Here is a 27,940-nt window from a genome sequence, read left to right on the forward strand (position 1 = left end):
AATTTATTACAGTGCATCTGATTGTGGTTTTCTGCCCAATAACACTAACACATTTCCTTTTTTAGTAAGTCTGCAATAGCCCTTTTAGGGTTTATTTCATGTCTGTCTTCTTCATGTTTTTCTTTGTCATCCAGCTTTTTGTGTCTTTTAAGGAACAGTCACACATGCACAACATTAACATTGCTGAAAATTTGCCTCCTGTTTACTTCCATTCTATCTGGGTGAAGTGGCAAATCTTCACATCGTGTTTAACTTTGGTGAACTTTGATCAGCAAATATAACCAGGGGTAACTCTCCTGCATTTGCAGATGTGCAAGTTTACTCTTAATCTCTCGATTCTTCTGTGCTGTTTCCCTTTTTCTTTTATTTACTGCGGGGACAGTTTTGCTATTAACCATGAATCAAAAGTTTTGTACTTTTCAAATATATTAATATTAGTAAAACGTATATGCCATGGACATGCATTATTGAAGTTTAAAAGGTCAATCCTACTTGTTTTGCATTTCAAGGAAGGCAAGGGTGATTTACAGCACTGGGTGTTTACATGAATACTTCCTTGTCCAGTTGGCACATTATTGTCAGTGTCTGTACGAGGTCTTGCATGCACTTTATTTTAAGGACATTTAGTTTTGGTAAAAGCAATAAAAAGATGATAACTGGTGGTCATTGCTCTGTCCTCAAACCTTCTCCCTGAGTGAATTGAATGCCCTGAGGGAAGAGTAGAAGGAAAGAGGTGTGGCCACATAGCTCTGATGACAGGTAGAGACGGGGAGGAGCTAGATTACCTGTGCAGAGCTGACAGGCAGTGCACAGAGAACACTACACCTGTTGCACTTCCCAGGCTCTCTCTCTCTCTCTCTCTGCTTCTCTCTCCTTCTTCCTGTCCCTCTCTCTTCCCCTTCTTTTTCTCCTTCACTGCTCTGAGAAAAGGAGCCTCACCATGGATCCCAGTGAGGCCGGCGGGGGTGAGAAGGAGAAGGAAAAAGAGAAGGATAAAACGATCAAGAGGAGGAACCGGCCTGTGTTCCTGCGTTACCTGGAGAGGAGGAGGACGGACACTATCGTGGCTGAAGACATGGCCAAAGGTGACATCAACCTGGGGACGCTGGTGAGGAGGTGTCAGTCTGACAAGACGGAGTACAGCGCTAAACTTAAAGGTACGCCAGCTAATGACCTCCCCAGGGGTCAAAACTATGGCAACAATCTATGCACACGTGAGCCAACACACAGTCTGAAAAGTCTCTCAACTCTTTACAGTGCAAACTTGTCAATAACACGCCAGCTAGGAGAACTTTTAGATGAATATGTTCTGTATTGATGGACTGTAAGAGCAGAATGTATAACTTGAGGGCTAAAATTCAGCAAATGCACGGCTCTATAGCTGAGGATACTGGGCACCTGTTGTGTTACTATGTGTTGAGCAGGAGATACTCCCACAGGGATGAAGCCACATATGCAAACTGTGCTCCAAACTCAGGCACAGAGGAGTGGCTTTAGAAGTGCTCCAGACCAGCTGGTAAACAAGACCAAAACACTCGTGACGTGTGAAGAAGGATGTACAGATTATTTTCCGACACCGAGTTTAGCGAAAGACTTTCAGTAGACAATCCATCTCTCAGTTTGATTTGAATATAACATGCAGAGCTTGACCTGGAAAGTAAGAACTAGTTGGCAGTGAGTTCAAGTTTTAATCCACCTGTATGTTGCCTCATCACAAGTGCTGACCTAGTCTTTTTACTGACACATAAACCATGTCCATGTAGCAGAACAAAAAACTGGCCTCACCTGTCTTCAGACTGCTGTCAGTGACTGGGAATGCTGCACTTCAGGCAAAATGAGTGACATCACTGTGTCAGCAGGGGGTTACTACTAAAGATTAGTATGTAGGCTTTCCTGTGGCACTTGTTCCTGAACTTCCGCTCCTGTGAACAATACACATCACATGCCAATATGACAGGTGGCACCTTGTTTAACCCATTCCTGCCCGAAGCTGACTTTTTTTTCAATTTCTTTGGTGGAACTGTTGAGCTTTGGACTGAGTTTTTTCTTATCATAGTATATCTGGTACACAGTGCTGCTTTTGCAATGTGATCCCTTATATTTTGGGAAATAACAGGAGCCCCAGGTTCTCAAAAATGGCTGTATCTGTCAGACTACAAACAGCACAGTCAAGTATTTGATCTCATAACAAGTTAAATGTCACATAAGTGCACTCATATGCAGTGTAAATAAATTATTTCATACAAAAAAAGCTTTAATAAACACAATGTTTTCCCTTATTTTTCAAAAATCTTGACTTTGGCTTTGGAGAAAAAAAGGTGGTTTTTAACGTGAGCTAAATTTTTCAAAGCTGTTAGATACCGATTGCAAAAAGTTCGTTTTTTTGTACCAAAAGTCAAGACTGTGGACCAATCAAATGTTTTGGCATTTTTTGTTATAATGAAGGCATCTTTAGGCATATAACCTACTTCTCACTTGGTGTTGTACTGATAAGAAAGCTTTCACACACACACACACACACACACACACACACACACAGTAAGAATGAGTCCACTCGTCAAACATTATAAACCAACATCAAAGTAACCTGCTCAGAGCATGATTTATGGGTTAATATATGTGAATATTTAGTTTATTACACTTCCTTTATGTGAGTTTAGTGCTGGTAAATCATTTCCAGAATTATATTATTTAGTTACTGTAAATAATTAGACATGTTGATGTCATGGTTCACGTTGCCATGGTTCTGTGGCTTGACCAACCTGTCTGACGAGCAGATGAGAACTGCAGCAACTCACATGTTTCCTCTTTCAGTGAAGTCATCGTTCTGTCAATATTTGCAATGGTAATACCACTGTAAATATGTAATGCTCGTCAGCCTGAAGTCAAACAGGGTGGGTGATTGGTTTACTGAAAACACCCCTGTGTTTTTTTTTTTTTTTGACAACTCAGCCTGCCATTATGCAGGTCGGTCAAGAAAAACAGAAAGTGCAAAAAGGAGTAGAGAGTGTCTTTATTTAAGTAAACAGAGCAGCCGCTGATAAGGCAAGTGTGTGTGTGTGTGTGTGTGTGTGTGAAAGTTGTCTTATCAGTCCAAAACCAAGTAAGAAGTGGGTTTTAATTTGCTTTTTTAACCCATTTGCACCTAAAGACAATTAAAAAGAGATAGTTTATGAGAAAAAAATGCCCATTTATGACTTTTAGTACAAACGAACAAACAAACAAACAAACATTTTTACAATTATAATCTAACAGTTTGGGAATTCTCTTCTTAAAACACCTTTTTGCCCCTCAAAAGTCAGTCAGGATTCTTTAAAAAATAAGGGAGAACATTGTGTTTATTAAAGATTTTCTGTATTAAAAAAAATCTTTACACTGTATATGTGTGAGTGTGTGTGTGTGTGTATGTGTGTGTGTGTGTGACACTTTTTTCGCGTTATATGGCTTTTTTTCAATTAGACACAACAAATACCAACATATGAATGAGATAAATGCCCAACTTTTCTTTTTGTGAACATTTTTGTAGATATTTTAAGGCTTTCTTCAATTTCAGCACATCCCACTGTGCACTTCTGCTGTGTGGCAAACTAATTTTTCTTGCTGCCGATATGTGATACGCCGTGCCTTGTATTCTGTTCCTGGGCTGTCGGTTGGATCCCTTTCAATGGGCTGAACAGTGAAAAGCCCTGTATCCACTTTCATGGGAACTCCTGTGCCGGCAACCATACCTCACCAAACACAATGCTGGCAAAAAAAAGAAAGTCAGCGCAGTTTGAGAACTGCTTCTGAGTCTTGATAGACTATAATATATTTTAGTTTTTGTATCATTGCATGAATGTGTCAGTGTGGCGGAATCTTTTTCAAGGCTAGAATAACTTTAACACAGAAGTCCTTTTAAAAGAGACTTGCATGCATGTTGCAAGAAAACAGGTTAAATATGATGATGCATGAAAAGAGATAAAACCAGATTATTAATAAAACATGCATCTGTCCAACAAGTCACCAGAACATCTCTATCACCAGGGGAACTTTTCTCACGGGCGGAGGTTTTCACTGATTCTGGGGTCTCTTTTCACACTGTAGACACGCGACACTTCATGATACTGCTGAAGCTTTTATGTAACATTTCAGTGTCTTATAATGACGTAAAATGTGACACTACAGTGATATATAACATGGATTCATTACAAAGCTTCATTAGACAGAACAGGTTCAGTTTGGTTTATTTCTGTGCTGCACTGACTTAGTTATATATTTTCACAATTTAATAGCCAAAGAAGCTGAATTGTGAAGGAAGCTGCAATTCTTTATTCATTTCAGCAGTTACATTGTCTGCAGTCATTCACAGGAGATGAAAAGAGGGATGAAGGTTTGCAGCAGCTTCAACTGATACACTGACTGTACAAAAGACGACCACAATTGTACCTGGTATTAAAGGCTGACCTGTTCTCTCCTCAATAACAGAAGGCCAGTGGCTTTTCCTTTCTGTTAGATAGACTCTAGACTCCACCACACAGCCAATGGATCAAAGATATTGTGCAGAACATCAAGCTGGTAGAAATCAGATGCACCCTTACAACTACATTTAGAGTTGTGTACTATAATCTGGAAAACATTAATAAACCATGTGAGTACTCTATTTGGCCTGGAAAAATGTATTCATGTTTCTACAGCTGGTCGGTCCTGTCTATCTATGCTGAAATACACTCTAATGTTTGTGTTTTTTGTTGGTTTTGTTTTAAGTAATCCTTGTCTTTCTGTACATAGTTTTAACTTGACACGATATCTTATGATAAATGGAAAAAATCTTCATAAATTAAAATCAGAATCACAATCAGAAAAACGTTATGGGGGGAAAACTGCTTTGTTGCTGCTGTATAACAATAGAAATAGAAATAAGTAAGTATGAAATTAAAATAAAGATTTAAAAAACCCTGTGATATACTAAATATACAACAATAATATAAATACAAATGCAAGTCTTACGTAAAAAAGATATGTACAAATAGTAATACGATAGAAATTATCGAAATATAGACATACATTTGAAGTAAATAGAAATATGTACAAATATGTACACCTGTGTGACAATTGAGTTATTGTACATGATTTGTATAGAAAGTCCAAAATGAGCAGATTATAAATAAAGTTATAAAGTTATGAATCATTAATACATAAAGTTGGAATAATTTTGTGTCCAGACACAATCCTTTGTTGATTGTGGTTCCATTTTCATTGTGATATGTTTGGAAGAGATTGATTAAAAAAGTTTTGAGAAGCTATACACTTTATCAAGAGAAATCACATTGTTGCAATCATTTCATGGAAAGAGGTAAAAAAAATATATATATATATTTTTATTCCAACATTATGGGTGAACATGATTAATAATTAAGCATTAAAAAAGTTGATCTGTATGAAGATACAGCTGTGAAATTTTCTTCAAACCTGAAATTGATGTTGCCTTTGCGAACTTGATAATTTTGAGTTTTTGTTGAGATTTTCAGACAAAAAAGCCAACTTGTGTTTTTTGGCCTAAAACAGTGATTTATGTTGGTAAAACTTGGAAATATAAATGATTGACATTTAGGGCAATAATGTAAGTTAGCACAACAAAGGAAGCAGTTGTATGCTCAAAAACAAGTTTGTGAGTTGTTGTTACTTATATCTTTAAGTTGGGGTTGACAACAAGGGACAATAGTTCGTAGCCATTAGTGTATCAATGCTAACTCAAAATTGTGGTCGCAACATTAGCTTACAGTTGAGTTGACAAAAATCATAATTCAGAGTTGAGCAAACTCAAAAACAAAACTTAAAATATTTAGTTTAATTGTCCAACTTAAAAATTGATCTAAGTCTTGAAATTTTGAGTTCACCCAACTTTTCTTTTTTTGCAGTGTGATGATTCACCTCTGCAGGTGTTCGTTTCATTCCTGCGTCTCATGTAGGGTGCACTGTACTCAGTGCTGCAATAAGATCAGATCTCTGCCGGAATCAGCCGCACAATCTGTACAGTGTTCACATTGATGAGAAAGTAGTGCCAACTAGCCAGAGACACACAAGCCATTCTTCTCAGCTTCCGCCACTTTCTCTTTCCCTCATGGTAGCTCTGTAGTTTCATTCACAGCATTTGAAACTTGAAACTTTTTTTTTCAATGAAACAATATGGAAATATAGAGAAAAGGGAAGAATGTCTCTGTGACTGCCCTAGTTGTTTTTTCATTGACAGTGCTACTTCCTCACTTTCCTGCCCACTGCGTATCATGTGCAAAGAAATGAGTTCTGGTCAAAACCCAGAGCTGAGGTGTGAATACAATGGGTGTGACTGGACCAGTGGTGGAAGAAGTATTCAGATGTCTTACTTAAGTAAAAGTACTAATACCACACTGCAGAATAACTCCACTACAAGTGAAAGTCCGGCTGCGTTCAAAACTTACTTCAGTAAAAATACAAAAGTATCAGCATCAAAATGTACTTAAAGCATCAAAAGTACTTGCTATGCAGAACGACCCACTCAGATTGTTAAATATATTCCAAATATATTATTGTGTTATTATTATTATTATTGATGCATTTATCTAAGCAGCATGTTCATGTTGTGATAAGGCTATATATATATGTACAAGAATAATACCAGAAGAAAAAAAAGAACAAGCAAACTTATATAAAATAATACAAACATATGCATAAAAATCCACGTGTAGCAGGGAACCAGGGAAGTTACAATAAGACCTAAGACCTTTTTTTTTAACCTAATATCTGTTTGATATGGGTTACTCAACCAGTCCTTTCCAGCATTTTTTAAATATGTCATTCTTGAGTCTCGAGGAGAACATAATTTTTTTTCCATTACAAAGATCACATGCATTGCTATAAACTCATCCTCTAATACTGGTAGCTCTTCATGTCATCACTTTTTAAGATAAGCCTAATTTAAACTACCTCATGTACTGTTATGTGATTTAATTTATAACGCATAGATGCATAATGATTTTAAACTGATCATATTTTTCATGTTAAAAATTGATTTGAGTACCTTAAGCTGCCAGCTAATTGTAGTGGAATAAAAAGTACAATATTTGCCCCTAAAATGTGTAAATTAGTAGAAAACATTACATTACATAAAATGGAAATACTCAAAGAAAGTAAAAGCACCTCAAAATTATACTTAAATTCCAACACTGGACTGCAATAATCATTACCTGCTAAGCTTATATGTATAATATTCTTCGGCAAATGGGGACCTAATAGATTCTGACATTTTCTGGCAATATTTTGTATAAGTTGAACTTCTTCGGTTGAATCTTGTGCATGCTACATGAGTAAGCTGTGGTGGGGGTTGGTAAATTTGTTTGCATGCATGACTGTGTATGTATTTCTGTGTGAATCCGTCTGAGTGTGTGTGTGTGTGTGTGTCCTTGCATATGTAGGTGTGTGTGTTTATCGTTGTGTGCCACTCCCCCCCCTGCACACTCAGAGTGTGAGCAGATGGAATGCCTGAGCACGACGGAGCATTACATCAGTGGCACGATTAGTTCCGTAACCTGACACGAGGCTCGCAGCCCTCTGTCTCCCTCCCTCCACCTCTCTCTCTCTCTCTCTGTCTCTCTCTCTCTGTTTCTCTCTCTCTCTCTCTCTCTCTCCCCCTCGGAGAAGGAAGTGATGTGTGGCGTCGATTAGGCAGCGAGGCAGCATCCCTCTCCCCTGAACAGACACTCCTGCCTGCCATGCAAAGCACAGAGCAGCCACAGACTGATTAGGCAGCAGAGCAATAAAAAAAAGAGGAGCGAGCCTGACTGGCATGTTAAGTGAGGCCTTTTGGCGCTTGAGTCAAAATAATTATATCACCGTGAAATACTGATGGCTGCTCAGGCATCAAGCGGATGCGTTAGAAAGAGATGTAGGTTTTTCTGAGCATGCACAGCCCACAGGGGCAGAATGTTTACCAGCATTTCAGAAACTGCTCACAGATGGCTTGAAATGATAGCAAACACATACATTTTGGGGAAAATTGCAGATTTACAGCGGAATGTAGGCGCACTCACAACCAACATCATCCTTTTTCTATGTCCTTGTATGACTTGTATGAGTCATTAGGCCAGATGCTGTCATCGATGCAGTGCATGAGAATGTCACCGGCCATGAAATAAACAAAATGACACCTGTTTGTTTTATACTCATTTTATAATGTCATCTTTTCTCAGAGAAAATGACCCCACCCCACCTTTCCACCATCCACTCTCCAGCACTGGAGCCAGAGGAGGTGCGTTTGAGGAAGATGAACCGCAGGGCAAAGGTCATTCAAGAGCTTGTGCAGACTGAAAAGGACTTCCTCACAGACCTGGAGCTGTGCATCAGAGAGGTGGTCCAGCCTCTACGAAATCTGCAGGTAGATGCTTCTCAGGATCTCCAGTGAAGCGTTTTGCAGGCTAAATGTGGTTTTAACCCCAACAACATCTACTGTACACATACTGCAGCAGTTCATCTGTAAACTTCAATGTAAATACTCCACCAGCAAGAAAAACTTGCACAAAAAATGCACAATAGAAAAAGTAAAGATGAATTAAACACATAGCATTATTTTTTATTGTTAAAATTTTCTCTAGAGAAAGCAAAAACATTGTCAGCTGAAATGTTTTGGGCCGGATAATCATGTAGTGAAAATCTGTGCCAGATGTAAAACTGGAAAATAAAGGGTGGCCAACAGATGAATTGATATACTGGAAAAAGTGACATGTATAATGATCAATGCACACAGAGGAATACACACAACCTGTAATTAGAAACTGTGCCTTTAAGCGAGCTGTCCCTTAAGTTGTGATGTCACAACTATCCTATATAAGTGTAGAAAATGCAGCTACAGTGCCATTACAGTCATTCCCCGGCTGCAGTGATGGTGCAGAGATGTGCAGATATGGAAGGGACAGGCGCCAGACAGTGTGAGAAAAAGAATTTGTGTTTTTAAAGTTAAGGCATTAAACATGTTATAGTAGAAAACTAAAATATAAGACATACCTAATATAAATATACCTAAATAAGTATGAACCTTAATATTAGCAAAATATGTTTTCTTTTGACCATGATTCTTGTTTATTGTCATGTTGACAGAAAACATGCTATAAGCAGATTTTCAATGTTTCATTTGTATTCAATGTGTAAAATCCATAATTTGACAGTATAGTTTCCTTTGTCAGGTTGTGGATGTGGACAGGTTGTTCACCAACACCGAGACAGTGTGTGAGGTTTCTGCAGCACTTCTTCACAGGCTGCATGAAGCCATGACTGAGCCTGATCCAGAGGCAGTTGTTATAGGTAAGAAAGGCCATTTTGATTTTCACTTGACTAAAGTATTTGTTGACTTGTTCACAGTTATGGTTTATATTTGGTCAAACAATCTTATGTCCCATTTCCATTTGAAGGAGAGATATTCATTCAGGCGAAGGCAGCTTTAGAAGATGTATATAAGATTTACTGTTACCATCACGATGATGCCAACATGTCACTGAAAGCCTACGAGAAAAATGAAGAAATAAAGCAACATTTCACCACTTGTGTATTATCTCTGAAGTAAGTCACTTTCTCCAAATATTTATCTAATTATTGATAAATTCCCTGATATTCTAAATATTATAATTTACTACCTATAACTTTTTTGATATGTTTTTTTGTTATTACAGGAAAATCTATGACCAAGAGTAAGTACCCTTTTAATGAAAAATGTATATTGTCATTTAGAATATTAAACATGGCATGGATACTGTGATACAATGTTTTTTTTTTTTTTATTAATCTCTGCTCTGTAAGTCATGAAGGTTCTTCTTGTTTACTGTAACATATATTTACTTGCACAGAGGTAAACCCAACCTGCTGGACATGGGGTCACTGCTCATCAAACCGGTCCAAAGGATCATGAAGTACCCGCTGCTGCTCGGGGAGCTGTGGCACGCCACACCTGAAGACCACCCGGACTACAGTCCACTGCAAGAGGCGTTCACTGCCACCAAGATCATCAATGTGAACATCAATGAGTTCAAAAGACGCAAAGACATAGGTGAGATTTCATTTATACTGATACATAGATGAGTGTTATATCATTAATGTCTATTTCTCAAATTTGTGATTTTGCTACCTAAAGCAGGTCTATAGCAAATTGATTTTTTTTAAATTTTGGTTTCATATTCCTGTTCACAGTGGTGGAAGAAGTAATCACTTTTTTTATTTAAGTAAAAAATGCTAATACCACACAGTGGAAACGCTCCACTACAAGTAGAAGTGCTGCATTCAAAACTTTACTGAAGTAAAAGTATTTTAGCATTATCAGCAAAATGAACTTGATGTATGAATAGTGAATGTACTTATTCTGTAGTTAAATATTACTGTCAGTGTCATATTCCATAAGATATCAATATGTTTGCAATGTTGCTGTCCTGTGAGAACCACATATCTATAAAAATTCAACTTTGAGCCTGTTTTCAGCTTTGTGAAGATGCGTTGTCTAGCTAATCCAAGAGGGGTTTTATTTAGATGTATTTAATTTAAGAATCAGGATCATTTTCTCAACACATAAAGCAACACTTCAGTTTATCACGAAGGACACATCTGGAGACAGAGGCTTCTCACTGGACAGAATGAAGATTAAAAAAAACCCTGTAATGTGTAAAGTAATTAAATGTGTCAGATAAATGTAATGAAGTAAAATCTGGATTCTGTAGAAGTATAAAGTTGCATCAAATGAAAATATTCAAGAAAAGTACAAGCACCTTGAACTTGTGTTTATGAACAGTACTTTTAGTAACAAGTCATTTCTGCCTGTTTATTCTCAGTTATGAAGTATAAGAGGTTGGATGATGAAGGCACTCTGAGGGGCAAACTAAACAAGTTCAACATCCACTCTATCCGCAAGAAAGGCGACAGATTTGCTGGCTTTCTCAAGATCCTCACAGGAGTTGAACCACAGGTAAAACATGGTGGCAAAACACTTTTTAGAGTTTACTACTCACCCACTGTATTAAAAATAGTATGTGTAATAAATGTTTTTCTGGAATTAATTGTCAAGTCAACAACTTGACAATTTGAATGAAATAAAGTTTTCTGGCCTAAATGGACATTATTAATATATATAAATGATTACCATTCTTTCACACTTTCAATAAAAACATAAACAATATATAACTAAATTAATATAGAAACATAAACCAGGCAAAAAAAAATAAAAAAAAACAAATAAAATAACAATCAATTAAAAATAATAAAATAAAAAATGTTGGTGTTCTTGGGGAATAGAGAATAAGAAAATTGAATATAAGGCAAAACAAAAAATATATATTAATAATAAATGCCAAATAGGAGAAATGTATTTATATAGTGTATATAGAATGCATGTATATGTCTTGTTTTTATATTCTTATCCATTTTTTTGTGTCTGTATCTTGAGCTGCTGTGACAACTAAATTTCCCCACTGCAGGATAAATAAAGTTATATCTTATCTTAAATGCAAATTTTGTACTTTTTATGCAACATATTAAAACCCTTGTGTTTGTAGGTGAGAGATGAAGTATTTGACAGAGAGGAGAAGCTGTTCAGGAGTCTGGAGAAGGCTGTCAAACAGCTGGCTAAGAATGTCCACTTTTACCTGCAGCACACTCAGGTAGGGAGATAAATATTAACGTGTCCTACTACAAAGTGTGGACGTTTTAATGGTTTGAAATATTTCTGTCAACTTTCTGAGACGTTTTTTTAATGTCTGCTATTCAGGAAATGGTGTCTGTAGCTGTTCAGAACGTTCAGGACATGGAGGACATCGTCAAGGATACAAACAAAAATGACACAAACGGCTCATTGCACAACAATGGAAATGACCCCTATAAGCACTTTGTAAGTATGACTTTCTTTTACTTCACAACCAAAATGTATCGTTTAAGTTTTATTCTGGGCATAATTGTTTTTACTATTCAACCCTTCCCTCTTCTCTCTGAATCCTGTATTTGTTCTTGTCTTTGCTTAGCTGTCCTGTTCCTACATGACCTCCCATTCACCCTCCAACTGCGAGTCACTTTGCCTATAGCTATCTGTCTTCTGTCCACTATATTAATCCTCTTCTTCTATTTCCTTTAACCTTCCTGTTAAGTCCCTCAGTAACTCTGTCACCTTCCCTTTCCTGCCCTCTGCTCCCTGTGGATTGCTCATGTGGCCAAAACTGAGATGACTTTATCTTTAAGATTCTTTGTGTAGCAGCTCCACACTGCAGCACTGCCTCAACTAAAGTCTGTGACAAGCTTTACAAAATAAGTGGCATATGTCAGTGGCGGACTCAGACTGTTTGAAGGGCAGGGCACATTCTGCACAACATGGGGCCCCACCAGCACGCAAAAAGCTATGATGCATGATGTACGATGATGATATCCTTGATTAGCATTAGCATTAAGTTAAAGGAGATCCAGATCAAAGTAATTAATGATATGGTACTGAACCAAACCTAACCAACTAGGGGGGTCCGGGGGCATGCCTCACGGGGAGAACATTTTGTACATTTATGAGTAAAATGCATCAGTCTTGTGCACTTTGAGAGCTAAATGAGAGCAAACGCCTCACATAACATTTTTCACAGTTGGGCGATACTGTATTATAAATTCTTCGTTATCCTACCATCTCATTTTCAATTGCTGTCAACAGGGCTTTCCACTAGGACATGGAGTAGCCAGCCAGTGTGGAAAAAAGCTAGCTAGGGGGGTCTGGGGGCATGCCCCCATTGAGAATATTTTTCCCCATAAAATCCCAAATTTAGCGGCCTCTCACACATTCTAGTACCTCCATCATATACTCTGCATATTCTCATTGCACATTTTAATGAATTATTTAAAGGAGAATAAGGGTTATTTTATATTTTATTTCAGGCATTTTATTTTGATAGTATTCTTGTAAATTCTGTGGTGGATTCTGTTAACACACTGTGCTGTTATTTTGAAAGCTGGCTCGCGGCTACCAAACGGCTTATGCAACAGTGTGTTTGTCCCTCTGACCTCTGCTGAGCAACGGCAACACAAGGCAAAATAACTTTATATCATGAATAGTGTAAATATACTTTAAGCAGCTTGTAGCAGACTCTAGTTAATTAATGGGAAACCCTGATGTATCATTGGTGTGAATTAATCTTTACAACTTTAAAGACAGCTTGCTGTATTACCTACCCCACACACTGTAGTAGGATGTCAGAGTAACAACTCTGACTGTATCTTAGTACCACTCCATGAAGCTGTTCGTCATAACGGCGCTACATGAAAGCGACGCCTCTTTCGCATTCCCTGTTCGTCAGCTACCAAAGAGAGGAACGTCTGCACCTCATTAGCTAACCACAACATGTTCTTTTCAGTTTGCCATATTCTTGCTCTAGAGGGCACATCATCATAATTCATTGTATGAAGGGGCATCCTAGAGGGCACCCGATCATTTTTTCCACGTGTAAAGGGCAGCCAATAAGGCACTTCCTCTTGTTTTTAACCACTCTTGAAGGCAGTTTAGCATGTTTTTTCATGAGTCCGCCACTAACATATGTACTCTAAGAAGGAAAGATTTATTTTGTATGAAAAGGAATCCATTGTGTCCACTATAAAAAAAACATGACAGCTGTAACTGGTAGATGCTTTCACAAAACAAAACATTTTTACCAAAGAAACAGTTCTTTTTTACTTCAGTTCTACCCATTAAAATGCTCCACACTAAGATAGATAAAGTCTGTTATGTCGGCTAAAGTGTTACTGTAAGCTGAATAAAATCACTTCCCCTTGTTTGTCTGCATGCAAATCAAGCTGCAGCAGCTCTGTTTTGTACTCGATGTTAATGTTAAGGCGTACTTCACTGTCTCCCTTGGAGAAGATTATTGGGAATTAGAGAGGCTTCTGCATTCTCAAAACAAGACATTTATTAAAGAAAAATCACATAAAACCCCACATAAGTACACTTAAAGTACCTGTTTACATGCATAGAATGCATAATGGAGAAAACTTAATGAAAATGTAGAGTAGTACTGGATATCTCTATTCATCTTCTGCCGCCTCATTGACTTCTTCCTCCAGAAAGACAGTATGGAGCGCTTGGTCCTCGCCCCCCTCTTGTCCCTGCAAGGCATGTTCACGGCCCCACAGAAGCTCATCCAGAAGCGTTATGACAAATTGCTGGATTACTGCAGCCGCCTGGAGCGTTCTTCTTCTTTTGGGTCCTCGTCATCCACCACTTCTTCAACTTCTTCGTTGGTGTCGGAAGAGCCGCCTGGACCTGCCAGGAGGGATTATGAAGCTCTCAATGCTTTACTGGTGGAGGAGTTGCAGAGGTTCAACAAGGCCGCCTACACTATCCTGACCAACTGTGTGGTGTATCTGGTGGCCCTGCTCAGAGGCTTGATGGATAGCATACTACTTCGGTCCCCATCCGTACAGCAGTTACCAGTGAGGATCCCATACATAAATCACCTTCTGTTATTTTCTGTTTCAAGGGAAATGTCACCCCTGTGTTGCCCTAAAGAATTCTAAAAGAAAACCTTTCACTCTTTAAGAATTAAAGGGAACACAGGGTGAATTATTCAAATAGAAATGGTCAGTTTTTTGCGGTAAAATGTTCCTTTACGATTGAAAGTATTAATGTGTTGTGTTTGCTGTTTCAGGCTCCGTTGTCAAACATTGCTGAAGTGCAGAACAGCATCATGGAGGAGCTGAACAATCTGACTTTTGTCAAGGATAACGCACAGAAGTTAATGGAGCGAAAAGTCAGCTTCGAGAGACAACGAGACAAGAAAATAGCGGTAAGACAGTGGGAATAATCTAAAATGAGTGTTCAAATCTAGAGAGTAAAATGTGCATGGCCTGCAATTTGCATTATTTCAACATATCCTCATCGGCAGTTCGTATGATGTGTTATGATGTCGTTAAATAGTTGCAGTTTTAAACATGTGGTCAACATTGCGAAACTTGTTAATTTTAGGAAACAAAAATCATGGTTTATGTTAAAATAACTGCTTCTGCTCCTTTCACATCATGTGAAACATGTTTACATACAGAAGATAACTTACGTATGTAACTTAAATAAACGATGTGTTCTGATTTCATTGGGGACACAAAGTTTGGTCCACTGTGTGTAAATGTGTGCATTTTGACCCATCCGTTTGCGAACTATGTCGCTCTTTATACTACAACTTCCCCGTTTGCTGCTGTCATAATTACTACGGCCACTAGAGGTCACCGGACCGTGTACCGTAGTAATTATGACCCACAGCCTAAACTTTGACTTATAATAAATTTAAATTTGGGTCGAAACAAGCTGTGCTCCATGGCTCACGATTACGGGGGTTATCTATGAAAATATAGTGCATTAATATTGTAAGTATAACTACAAACAGTGAGAACAGCTTGACCATATATAGTATAAACTCATTCTCATTGACTCCAGGTGAAAATAAAAGTCCCACATATTCCTCTGAGTCTCCTAAACCAATTCCAAGCCATAAATGAGCTGCTGTAAGTCTTATCAAAGGCAGACACAGAGAGCAGCTCCAGGCTGTGATTAACTGGGGCACGTGGCAACCCAAAACTCCACCAGGTATCAATCCCTTGAGACTTATATCTACTGTATATGTGTGTAGGTGTGCACATATGCTTACACATCTGCACATATATGAAAGTGTGCTGGTGCTCGGACACGTGAGTAGCAGGAGCTTATTACCTTTTGCCCTCCTTTACGATTCCCTAGTACGCTGATAACCAGCAACATGCCTACATGTGCCCACACACCAGACCCACTTTAAATAATTACCCCCTTTGTGCTGTGCTGATCCAGGTGCCGGAGGTGCAGCATCAAACCGAGGAACAGCGTGCCTGGCTGCTGGCAGAATACCCAGTGAGCCGTCTGTACCAGCTGAAGAGGAAGTGTAATGGCTGCCAGGAGCAGGACCTCAGCCTGCTGGAGGGAGAGCTGGTAGCCCTGCTGGAGGACACAGACCCATTAGGGAGCAGCAGCCGCTGGCTGGTTCACACTGGAGGCAAGTGTGTGTATGTGTGTAAGGACAAAGACCCTCGGGGCAGCGGTGGCTCTTTGTGCATTCTGTTAGTAAGACACACAAAGGTGAATTAAGTTATCTCACCAGATCGTCTGCAGGTATGGTCGGTATAGGTCTTAAATACACATTCCTCTGTGTATACACCAGCATCTATTACATTGTAGATGACTAAAGCTGTGTAGACACACCAAACTTTACTTTCTGACACTGACAAGTCAGCACATAAAAATCAGTCCCTGGGGCTCCTGTGATGTCATGGTTGCTGGTACCTCTCTGCCTGCCTCTGGAGATGGTTGCCTCACAACAGGGCCAACTCCGTAGCTTGTCTCCATCTCCCCTCTACATCTCGCAGAGGCACCTGAGATCCCGATGTCTTGTTTGGAACAAACCGCTGCACGTTGTAAGCAGTGTTACCTAGAGTACAAAGCCTCTCCCTATGGGTATTCGGAAACAAGGACGGCGAGATGACGCTTGTGCGCCTGTCTGTACTCGGCAATAACAAGTTCTTTTTTGATGAGCTCTAGAAAAAAGTGTGTGTGCATGTCTTTTGGTGCGAAGTACATTCTTCACAGACTTGTCTTTTCCTGTGGGATTACAAGCATTCCCAGGAAGTTGTTGTTCATCCTTCTGTTGATATCAACACTATGAATATGCTTGGCTCACATTTACACACACACACACACGGATTTAAGATTGTGTAAGCAAAAGCTCTAGCCTATGCTTACAGTCTTAATGTAAAACATGCAGCCTCATATATTAACACACACATTTATCAACCAGAGATGATACCCATTTATTTTTTATGAGGCAGTTGTTTAGTCTAGGAAACAGAAAGAATTAGTTCTTTCTGTCACACATTTAAAAGGTCAGTTTGCCCAAAATACAGAAAGGAGACCCCCCCCCCCCTTTATACAATGCAAATGGGATGCTTAAAGGCATACTATGCAGGAATTGTAGCTTGCTGTTTGTAAACACAGCAATTAAACATTACCCCTCCCCCATGCTCCACAAAAAGTGAAACAAGCTTTGTCTGCTTGGTGTTTTTGCTTTGCTATATTTGCATCTTTTGGAGCTTTGTCGGCTATTTTTGTAGCTTTGTGCCCAATGGGTGGTGTCTAGAAGCATCTCAAATAGGAAAATTAAAAGAAAAGAAAAAAAATATAGAGGCAGAGGGCAAGGTCTCTGCAGATACAGATACACCTGAGAATCATTTTAAAGACAATACTTCATAGTATAGCTTTAAATAATTGAGACAATGGTGGATTTTTCAGTGTTTTATGTGTCTGATGCAAACGTTAAAACATGTGCAAATTAAAACAATCTGCATGCTGAGATCCCACTAGAGGAAAGAGATATTTGTTTTGTAATTTGACTGGACCAACCCTTTAAAATGAACTCAGAGGTCAAACATGCTGACAAACTGTCCCTGTGTGTCACTGTTAGGTGCGCAGGGCTACGTCTACTCCACATTCCTGAAGCAGTACAACCCTCTGAGGGACTCGCAGCGGGCAGGCCAGATGGCCAAAGAGCAGCAACAGCAGCAGCCACCTGCCATGGTGGATGAGGACTTTGACGACCTTAGCCTGTTCGTGTCAGGCAGTGGCAGCAGCAGCCTGCGCAGCTTCAACCTCAACACCACTGACAGCAGCTCGACCCTGTCTGGACTACAGGGGGAGCTCGAGAGCCCTGAAGACCTGGGAGAGAGCGTGGACGGAGAGACGCAGCAGGTGTGTGTGGTCACCTGCATGCATTCTTGTTCTTGCACCATATGGATGTCATTTTAAGCTACTGCATTGCTAAGGACTGAGGAAGCAGCAAAAAAAAAAAAGAAAGAAATCTTTGTTTTGTTGTCAGCTTAAGGACAGTCAAGGTCAAGGAGATTAATGTCCCGTGCAAGGTTTTGCAAAATCAACAGTTGCAGAGAGACACTCAAGAATGCCTATGTTCATCAATGTGCAACACTTATAATAATCCAAGCAGTTTTAGGAATTAAAAATAGGGGACATAACTGAAATACATCCCACCACACACCACATAAACCCCATAATTACAATAAAAATAACGGCTCAGCAAGCCATGTAACTTTAACCGGCCATAAGTGCCTCCTCATATATGAAACTCCCCCGGTAAAATATGAGGGTTGTTATTACAGAGGGCCAGTAAAACTAGAGGTGTGCAGTTATATAGACTGGATGAGCAGAAGCTCTGCAGAGCTGCTGCTGCACACTTGATAGCTTTACAGTGTCCCCGTCTAGCTCGCATTGAAATTAAATGGGGTGAATAACATTAAATGATGACAGTGCTGTCACTCTGGCTTCGGCACTACAAGGCTTTGTCCTCCTCGTGGTCATGTCTTCATCCGCTCTGACTACCCAATATGAGTCCGATCTTCATCATAACATGACACAGTTATTGGTCTTAAAATAATAAGTGTTGACAAGGGTCAGTAGATTGCAACCAATGAAAATTAAAACTGCTGGTTCTTTGCTTCCATGTGGAAAGCTGATAAACAGTGCCACCTACTGGATTTACAGGAGGATGCATATTATTTATTGATGTCAGTGCAAATTAAATTGCTCACTATTTTGGATGAGAGTTTGTATTTGTTGGGTGCAGTACTGTACCTTTAATCTAAGAGGCCACTAAGTAAATAATAAAATAAAATATAAAAAACCAAATAAATATCTGATATGCTTCTGCCATATGAACCTGCAAGAACCCTCAAGACATGTGGGGCTGGCCTACTGGTTATCCAAGAGTTAGAAAAAATAACATGGTGAAGCGCTAGTTTATCATGGAACAACTCAAGATCATATTAGACAAACCCAAATTTGACCACTTTTATGTTAAAGCTAAAAAATATATACATTTTATTTTACACTTTCTTCTTATCCAGAAATAGCTAAAATGTTATTTTCTTAGCTTAGCTTTTAATTATCCTTAATTTTGTTTTTTCTCAATCAATTCAATTATGCATCTAAATGTAGGAGTATTTACTTTATTTAATCAATTTGTTGTTCCTTGATCTAAACTGCACTATTTTATCTTTTCACTTTGTATCGGTTGATTCACTTGCTTTGCCCGATATCCGACAGAATTGTAAAGTTGTTGCTCTTTGTTTATATTTAGAGTTTGTAGATTCAAAGGTCTGGACTCAGGCACTCACTTCCCTGTACTTTCTCACTTCTTAGATTGTAAATACTTTACCTTTGGTGTATTTTTATTACTACACCCTGTGAGGCACACTAAATTGCCCTGGCATAGAAAGTTGCGTTGCCTTGATCAGTTAAAAAAGAAAAATCACAATTGTTACATTTTTGTGTAATTTTACAACTGTTTTGTGTCTTTTCCCACAGTTCTACGCTGTTTATGCATTCCAAGCACGCTGTGACCAAGAGCTGACATTGCAGGAATACCAGCATGTCCGCATCCTTCAGTTCTGTGACCTGGGAGGCAATAAGGAGTGGTGGTTAGCAGAGGCTAATGGACAGAAGGGATACGTCCCTGCCAACTACCTTGGCAGGATGTCCTATGCATAAACAGAGGCCCTTTATTTATTTATTTATAGGATATCCGAAAAATCTAACAACCTGTGGCATTTTAAACAAACGCACACATTTAATACACAACTGAAATGACTTTAAACCTTCACATTTCTGCTTTGTGAAAGTAAAAATGGCACTCGGTATAACAAGATTATCATGCGTCTCATACCAAAAGTGTTGATGTTAAATCTGTTTTGCCTTCAGAAGCTCATAATGAGAGAGCTCCCCAATGGGACATGACCAATAATCTGTGATGAATATTATAATAATTATGGTAGGAAAATACAGGGCACTGTGCTGAGCACTTTTTCTACTTCAGTGTTGTTGAGTTTATATTGGTAATGAAGTGATTTAATATTGAAGTTAATTTTATATGTGAACTGATTTACAGATGAAGTAAATGTTATATGTGAAATGATTCATACATGAAGTATATATATTTTATGTGAATGTGAAATGAAGAAATCTATGTCAACATTTATATTTTAACAATTATGTGAGGAATAAACGTGATCCACTCTCTATGTGTCCCGCAGAATATAATGAAAGTCGGTTGATAGTGCCAGTTTATAAGAAGAAATTTAATTACATCTGAATAAAAAGTGACAGTCACTTTTTCAACGGTTAGACTTATTAGGACAGAACGAGGTACACAGTCCAGCAGCATTTACACAAAGCAAGTTTCAAGTATTTGACTGGATGGTGTTACTCATGTACAGATGCTCTTTTAACACAAACATATTCGCTGGCACTAAGCGTTAATTTCTACTCCCTCGCACCTCTTCCCTCTCTTTTTTCCTCTACTCATTTCTTCAGTTTCTTTTGCGCGGCTTTTTTTTTCACCAGATGTAACCGTTTCATGGCGTTAAGCTGGACCTCTTGGGAGGTTGGCGCTTTGTCCCCCGGTGCAGCCTTCGACCCGTTCCCATTGTTCCCGTTTCCCCCTCCGTTACCACCTCCGTTCCCTCCTCCGCTCGCCTGGGAGCCGCTCGGGGAGCCAGCCCCTGATGAAGCGGACCCCTTCCCTTGGTTTTCGCTGCTCGATGAACGGTTCAGTGGCTGCTTACCCAGAGTCAGAGGAGGAGGAGGTTTTAGAGGCGCCTGGCTAGAGCCGTTGCCATTGCCGGTCCCAGGTATCTTCGCACTCCCGAGTCCTGACTTGGCTCCCGCGAGCCCAGACAGGCCGACGGGTTTCTGGCCGGAGGGAGTTGTCAAGGTCTTGTGGCTCCCACTGGGGCCCGAGGAGCCTAGCTTAGAGCTGGCAGGAAGAGTGGGACTCGTCTTGGCGCCAAAAGCAGCCCAGCCTGTAAGACCGCTGCCTGAGGAGGATGAGCTGCTGCTGGTGGGATTGGCTGATGTTGTGGATGCCTGGAATTGTAAACATTTACCACAGTTATCACAGTGCAACACAGAGCCAAAGATTTTGTTGTTATATTGCAATAATGACTAAAAGCCTAAGAAGACGCTCAAAAGACCCAGCTCTTTACTGAACACCTCCACACATAATCTACACAGATGAAAAAAAACACTATTTGCACTGTCCGTATACACTGCCTCATAGCACCCACATCATATTGGACTCAAAACACACAAGACTCAATCTTTGCTTGCATGGTATGAACTCTCAAATGTACATTGCTTTGGAAAAGGATGGGTTAAATGCAGAGCTTGAATTTCCCCATTGTGGGACTAATAAGGGAATCTTAATCTTAATAATAAACGTGTCTGCTTAATACATTTGTAGAATTGTATCTTATATATTCAGAGTCAAACTAACATATTAATTTCCGTGTTCATTAAATCAGTTAACTTGATTAAGCCTATAGGCTTCAGGGCATATTTGCCACTTCAAAAGTAAGGTATGGGAATATTTTTATGATTACTTGAAGCTCATTTAACACTTCAAGACAAGATGAATGAACCATCTTTAGGTATATATCCTATCTGTGCAACCTTCAGTACGTTGCCTGATAATTGATGTAATAATTTAACTTCAGTATACCCAGCTATTCTACTGTTTCGGGCTATATCTTTCCAAGAAATACATTCTCCAATCACCATTAAAAAAGGGCTTAATAAAACGTGTCTGTATGTTTAAGTATAGGTAGGTATTAAACAATCACCAGGATTTTTGGAGAACTATAAGTAATTAGAAAACCAAATGTGTACTAATAAGATGAAAACAGTCCCTGTGAGATGTATTATTTATTTCAGTTTGAGTAATGTCTGCTAAAGACTACACTGTCTTGCTGTTTTAGGAAATGACTAAACAGTTTCCATAAAATGTAATGATGTATTTTTGACCCTTTTCAAGAGTGCTGAAGTGAGATTGGGAAGTCAGAAAGTATTGAGAGACAGACTGGTGTGTTGTTGGTTTTGTTCTTTCAGTGGAATTTGCATACAACATAAACAAATCTAAAAAAACAAACAAAAACAGCTTTATTCTTTATACATACTGTATCTTCAGATCACCGTGTAGTGTTGGAGAGCAAATACATATTTATCAAGCTACGTCAATCAGCAGATGAAGCCTTAACCTCCGTGCTCGAGCGAAACTCGTACACTGACCTGCATTAACATAAACAAATCAGACTACAAGGCAACATGGTTGCTGTCAAAATAACTCTGTGGTGACCTCCAATAAGTAAAAGTCCTCTGAAAAAGTTTTAAACCCACTCCCTCTGGAGAAATGATGCGGCACTGCGGCACTACCGTAGCAGCAGGAGTCAGTGTTTTGATCCTTAAAAATAAGTGTATACTTTTCGCTCATTTTCCTCTGCAGGGATTTATGCAGACTGCCTTTTAGAGCAGTTTTGCACTCTGAAAGCTATTGCTCTTCTCTCACTTGCTACCAGTAAAAACATAGGGACACTGAATCCTAGTTTTTGCTCGACTTCAGGGTGACACATGGGCGCATTTTACTGGGGATCAAATAAAAGGTTAGAAAAATATGTTCGTGGGCGTCCCGGTGGCTCACACTGGTAGAGCGCTTACCACTAAGGCTGAGTCCTTGCTGCGGTGGAGCCAGGTTCGAATCCGGCCTGAGCTCCCTTTGCCGCATGTCTTCCCCTCTATCACCCTCTGTTCACTTTCAATAAAGCACAAAAATGCCAAAAAATAATCTTTAAAAAAAAAAAAGAAAAAAAGAAAAATATGTTCGTAAACACGCATACCTTCACTTCTGTTCTTTTGAAGGCTTGGAAGGTGCTGGTTGTGTCAGGCTTGGCTTTCAGCTCCGTCTTTTTCACCAGTGTGTCTTTTACAACAGGTGCTGAGGATGCAGACACCGGGGACGGCTTCTGTGGAGGTTTCTGGGCCTGGTGGACAAATTGAGTTGTTTTAGGACAGAAACAATACTGTAACAGAAACTATTATCATGACTATGCAGTATTGAGTTTTTCCTCACCATACGTCTCATTTGCCTGGTACAGCGGGCACAGTACCACACAAGTCGTGGATCGTTCACTTCTTTGTCTGTCACTTGGGGCTTGTGACAGTCCTGGTGGTACAGATTATGGCACTCCTGGCACTCCACCAACTGGTTTCCCATGGTCACTGTCATTTGCCTACAGAAAAGGAAATTTATGGTGCTGGTCAGTATCCAAATTTATTTTTCTATGCTCAAATCTTATAGAGACTGTATCCCACATCGGACACACTCTTATATCCCTGCTCTGACACATCTGCAATGCTGCACTTTCCGGTGTTTCACAGTCAGTTCGAATAAGATCGCCACCACCAGTGTAGGTATAATTGATTTATACATATTTAACAATCGATGTGTGAAATTTAATTTATGTACATTTACATGTCTAATTACAATACGAAAGTAACTCTGATGAGAGCAAGAAGTGGGCGACACGCAGGCGAAGATCTTTAAAGTCCATCTGTATTTTTACTGTACTGTATTTTATTGTGAAGGGCAGAAGTACGGTTCGGGTGTGTTGATAACGATGGTTGGTAATGGTGTTATTTATTTGGTTTACCAAGAAACATCAAATTTCCCCCGAAAAACTCAGCAGCCTTAGCGTAGAGTAAGCGTCCTTTTGCCGACTCTGGTAAACCCAAGCCTAACGTACACGGTTAAAACGATGTACAGTCTGAAAGGTAAGAAGTTAAACTCTAGTTTCACACCGCTTAATTAATCGGAAACATAACATGATCATTTATATTAGTAGTTAATGTGAAATTTTGATAGAATGCTAGCAAAAAGCTGTCCGATGTGGGATACAGTTACGCTACATAAAATGGTTATCAGTGATAAGACTGGAATGGATAGACATCCTGGATAGTGTATTAGAAAAAATATATATTTAGTTATTTGCTACTAATTAAGATGTACCTGCAAACTACACAGGCCAGGCCCATCTCCATGGCAAAGTCATCAGCATTGGTCTCATCGTAGTCGTTTATGTTTGGTAGAAGGTCTTTGCTCGTCAGAACGGTGATTGGAGAAGAGCGATTCTCCTGTTTCTCCAAACGAGACTTTTTCGGAGGGTCGACCTCACCCGGGTCGACTCTGACCTGTTTGTCAGTAAGACAGAAAAGGTGGACAATTCATGTTGACACCAGTGCATCATTAGTTTATGCAGATTTGAATTTATTTTGTAATTTGTATTTATCCATGCTGTACCTTCTCAGCAGGTCTCTTCTCTGCCTCTTTCTTGCTCTTTTCCGAGCTGGATTTGCTACTGCTACTGCTGCTGCTGGAGGAGGAGGAACTTGAGGAGGACTTAGAGTCCTGTTTACTCAAACTCAGTTTTGACACAGATCCCTTGGACACTTCAATTTCCTGAGGAAACATAGTGATGATACGGAATAAATGGCATTTAATTGCATTAAACCCTACCAATGAAACTGAAAAAAATGAATAATAATGAGGTGACATGAAATACAAACTCAGGATTTACCAACATAAAAACGTGAATAAAGCCTTACTTTTTGTAACATACGGTAAGATGAGTCACTCCCTCTTGAAAGAGACTCATCTAGTAAAGCTTTGAGTTTCTCAGCTGAATCTTTACTCTTGGAGTGAAGGTAACTCAGTCCCTTTAGGAAGATGGGATCCAGCTCCAGACTGACAGGTCCAGCCATGGCTTCAACTGTGAATCATAGAACAATGTCACCTTTTTAAGCCTCAATTTAAACTTCATCAAGTACAACAGCTCAGGTCATCCTTAGACATGTTAGGTTACATATGAACAGATTTTTAAAAATACAAACAAAACAGTGTAGTGAAAACTTGTACTGACATTGAACTTGACTGAGAGCTTTGGGATTAAGTACCAAGAGAGTAAAAAAACAAACACTTTATTGATTTCAAGACCTAAATGTCTTTGTCAGCACTCAAACCTCTATAGATCTTTGCCACAGTCAATAAAACACTGAACAACAGTGTAAACAAAAGATTTCTGGCATCGGCAATCACTCAGCTACTTAATGCATTTGATTCATTCTCACAATCAGTTACAATAGATGGGACTTTAAATTAAAATAAACAATAAAAAAATATAAAAGGAGTAAATGTGCAGCGCAGCCTAGTCCCATTAAACCATTTTTTTCTCATATAATCTCTTGGGACATTTACATTGATGACCATATTTATTATTACTTAAGTCAAACTGAAGTCAGAATAGAGGAGGGCAGAAATAGAGGGAACCTGGCAACAAAAAACAAAACAACAACAACAAAAAGCCTGAATAGAGAGGAAGACTCTATATATCGACCAGGATTGTTGTTCAAATGTTCACTTTGATGCTTAATTTTCACAAATATGCAGTACTAGGTGTTCAAAACTAACACATACCATTGGGTTAAGTCCAAAATGCCCTTATTATCCAAAACACAATAAATAAATACCTTAACCCTCTTGAGTCTCCAAAAGCACCAAAGCATGACATCTTCATCAGCGTGGAGCCCTACTGTAAATTTACCTCTAAAGTTCTGGCTGTAAACTCCATGAGGCCAGTTTCAGTTTGATGATGATATAACAAGTAAAACTGGAGACAAGGTCAAATATATTTAGTATAAAATGATAGAACTGGATGTAACCCTCTTATGTTATATTTGCAACCTTTGTTCACATTTGGAACATTTACAATACTTTATTGAGCATGATAGTGTTTTGAAAGTTAAAAAAAAAAAGATACACAAAAAAGACACGAAATGACAAAAAAAGACACAGGATGAGAAGACAGAATGACCAAAAGAACCCCACAGAAGACACAAAATGACCAAAAAAGACACAAAAAGGCACAAATGACCAAAAAAAGATTGAAAGAAATGATGGACAAAATAGCCCCAGACTCCATAGAGTTAAATTGTGTTAATTGGGTTGCTGTGTAACGTTACCAGCCCGGACCAGAAACACAGAGCACTGTATTAGCGCCACACAGTAGCTAAAGTTCCCCTTTCTTCATCAACTGTCAGTTATAAAACCAAGATCACAGGTTATAATTTCCAGATGGATTACGTTACCTCACACTCTGCCTCCGGTAAAAGCCTGCCCGTTAGCCCGGTGTTTCCGTTTCTGTGAGAAAATAACGTTAACGGCTGAACAACACTTCCAACATCAGGGGCAGACAGCCGGGGCGGACGGTTTCCCTTCTTCTTATACTTGCGCAACCGTTAAATATGTCCGGAATCTACAAGCGCGGAACCTTGTGTGGAAGTCGGTTATTTAAAAAACCGCAGCAACAACAACATATATTTACACTCTACATTAATTATATAACCATATATATCGTGTGCTTTTAAGTAATTTGAATGTATGTAGAGTTTTAGTATATTTCCATTATTCGTACATGTTGATAGCAGACGGGTGATGGCGCTGTGGAGCTAACTAAGCGTTAGCACAAGGAAAGAAGAAGCGTCACCCTAACAGGAAGCGTGTACCAAAACAACGTGGTTTCATTGAAATTGCCGGTGTTTATATCCACAAAACTGAAGCTGTTGTAAGTATGTGTTAATGTAATTTCATGCGCCGGGTCAAAAAATGTATTTGAGCTAGCGTGTTCTTGCTGCCATGCTTAGAAAACACACCCGAACATATATTATCCAAAGCTAACCCCACTTTTTACTTCACAGTACTGTTTAAAAGATGAAGTACTCGGAGGTAAAGCAACACCAACCCTCCCTCTATCTAGAAGTTTGTTCCCAAAATGAGGAGCCACGTCTTCCGCTGCACACCTCCATCTCCCTGTTCCTCCTCTCCTACTGCGAGTGCAAGTCTTTTAAAGTTTTTCTGGTTTTCACCAAACCTACCAGCTCCCAGTCACTGAAGAGCCAGCTACCAGAGTGTCTGGATGTGTCTGACATTCAGGTGGAGGATTTACCCCAGTTAGTGAGGGGCTGCCGCCTCCCTGCTGCTTTGGATGAGACTGGGAGCCTCTGCAGAGCAGGGTTGGCGGTGGTCCTGAGACACATCATCAGCAAGACCTTGGAGGCTGACCCTTCTAGAAATGATGTTCTGGCACTGCTGGGATTCAAGAAGACCTGTCTGAAGGCCTGCGCTGAGGTTAGTGGCAAGCAGGGACACATGACCAAAGCCCACTGATGTGTAGGACCAGTCAGAGAGGGTTTCTAGCACAACTTCACCTACTTGCACTCAAATAAAGAAGGCGGCTTTATGCTGTTGAAACTTCAGTGACACATGGCAGTTTAGCCCCAAATGAAAAATGTTCCTCTTACCTGTAGTGCTGCTAATCAGCCTAAAATGTTGCTAGGTGACGGAGATATCGCCTGTAGAGATGTCTGCCTTCTCTAAAATATAATGGATTTAGATGCCACTTGGCTTGTGGTGCTCAATTTAAAAACTCAACAGCAATGTATCTTTCCAGAAATCATGACCCGGTTACTTTAAAATAATTGACAGGCCTTGTTTTGAGCAGTTTAATTTGGGAACTCTTTCTTTCTAATATAGTTCCAGCATGAAACTTCTCAATACAAGGTCTGTGGATTTGGCGCTTTAAGCACCACAAGCCGAGTTCCATATAGTTTAATCATATTCAAGAGATCTCTACTGTTGATATCTCACACCAAACAATCTAGATTGAGAACAAGCTCAGGTAAGAGGAAAAATATGTATTTTTGTTTTTGGGGTGAACTGTCCCTTTTAAGCACAAACTTATTTTGAGGCCTGTGCAGTTGGGCTTGTGACATTTATGTAAGTTGCATCAGTTTTGACCTTCAGCTTCACTCACTGAGTGTGTGCAGGTGTACTCCAGCATCAATATCATGAAAGCATCACTGCTGTGAATCCAGAATACACACATATTGATTTACAAGTTTGTAAATCAATATGTGTGCAGCAACATGTTTCTATTCCGTGACTCAATTTAGTTGGAATGC

The 27,940-nt window shown here is 39.4% G+C and overlaps 3 protein-coding genes across 4 annotated transcripts in view; 2 read left to right on the forward strand and 1 right to left on the reverse strand.

Annotated features, from left to right (window-relative positions):
- The first annotated feature begins 301 nt into the window (after positions 1-301).
- arhgef38 (Rho guanine nucleotide exchange factor (GEF) 38) lies at positions 302-19,957 on the forward strand. 2 transcript variants are annotated; one of them, XM_059341305.1, is made up of 14 exons: positions 315-1,157; positions 8,205-8,389; positions 9,195-9,312; positions 9,420-9,567; positions 9,678-9,695; positions 9,852-10,051; positions 10,824-10,957; positions 11,544-11,648; positions 11,756-11,875; positions 14,074-14,442; positions 14,658-14,795; positions 15,827-16,028; positions 17,490-17,773; positions 19,403-19,957. In XM_059341305.1, exons 1-14 carry the CDS (start codon positions 941-943, stop codon positions 19,583-19,585), a joined length of 2,421 nt encoding a protein of 806 aa, XP_059197288.1. In that variant the 5' UTR covers positions 315-940; the 3' UTR covers positions 19,586-19,957. The 2 variants fall into 2 exon arrangements, with proteins under 2 accessions (XP_059197296.1, XP_059197288.1); XM_059341313.1 differs by lacking the exons at positions 9,678-9,695; positions 9,852-10,051; positions 10,824-10,957; ... (5 more) ...; positions 17,490-17,773; positions 19,403-19,957 and having other exon boundaries at positions 302-1,157; positions 9,420-9,571.
- A 187-nt stretch (positions 19,958-20,144) lies between these two features.
- Positions 20,145-26,211, reverse strand: ints12 (integrator complex subunit 12). The gene is made up of 7 exons (XM_059341337.1): positions 26,069-26,211; positions 24,530-24,693; positions 24,225-24,383; positions 23,934-24,115; positions 22,998-23,157; positions 22,765-22,908; positions 20,145-20,959 (listed from the first exon to the last, which is right to left on the reverse strand). The coding sequence occupies exons 2-7, from the start codon at positions 24,683-24,685 to the stop codon at positions 20,396-20,398; spliced, it is 1,365 nt and encodes a 454-aa protein (XP_059197320.1). The 5' UTR covers positions 24,686-24,693; positions 26,069-26,211; the 3' UTR covers positions 20,145-20,395.
- A 103-nt stretch (positions 26,212-26,314) lies between these two features.
- The window catches only part of gstcd (glutathione S-transferase, C-terminal domain containing), a 73,070-nt gene continuing 71,444 nt past the window's right edge, over positions 26,315-27,940 (forward strand). The window contains exons 1-2 of the mRNA XM_059341326.1: positions 26,315-26,544; positions 26,678-27,107. Of these exons, the coding sequence (XP_059197309.1) occupies positions 26,691-27,107 (417 nt within the window). The 5' untranslated portion in view covers positions 26,315-26,544; positions 26,678-26,690. The remainder of the gene's footprint in view (positions 26,545-26,677; positions 27,108-27,940) is intronic.

The sequence above is a fragment of the Centropristis striata genome, chromosome 1 (genome assembly GCF_030273125.1).
Source record: "Centropristis striata isolate RG_2023a ecotype Rhode Island chromosome 1, C.striata_1.0, whole genome shotgun sequence".
Classification (NCBI taxonomy): domain Eukaryota; kingdom Metazoa; phylum Chordata; class Actinopteri; order Perciformes; family Serranidae; genus Centropristis; species Centropristis striata.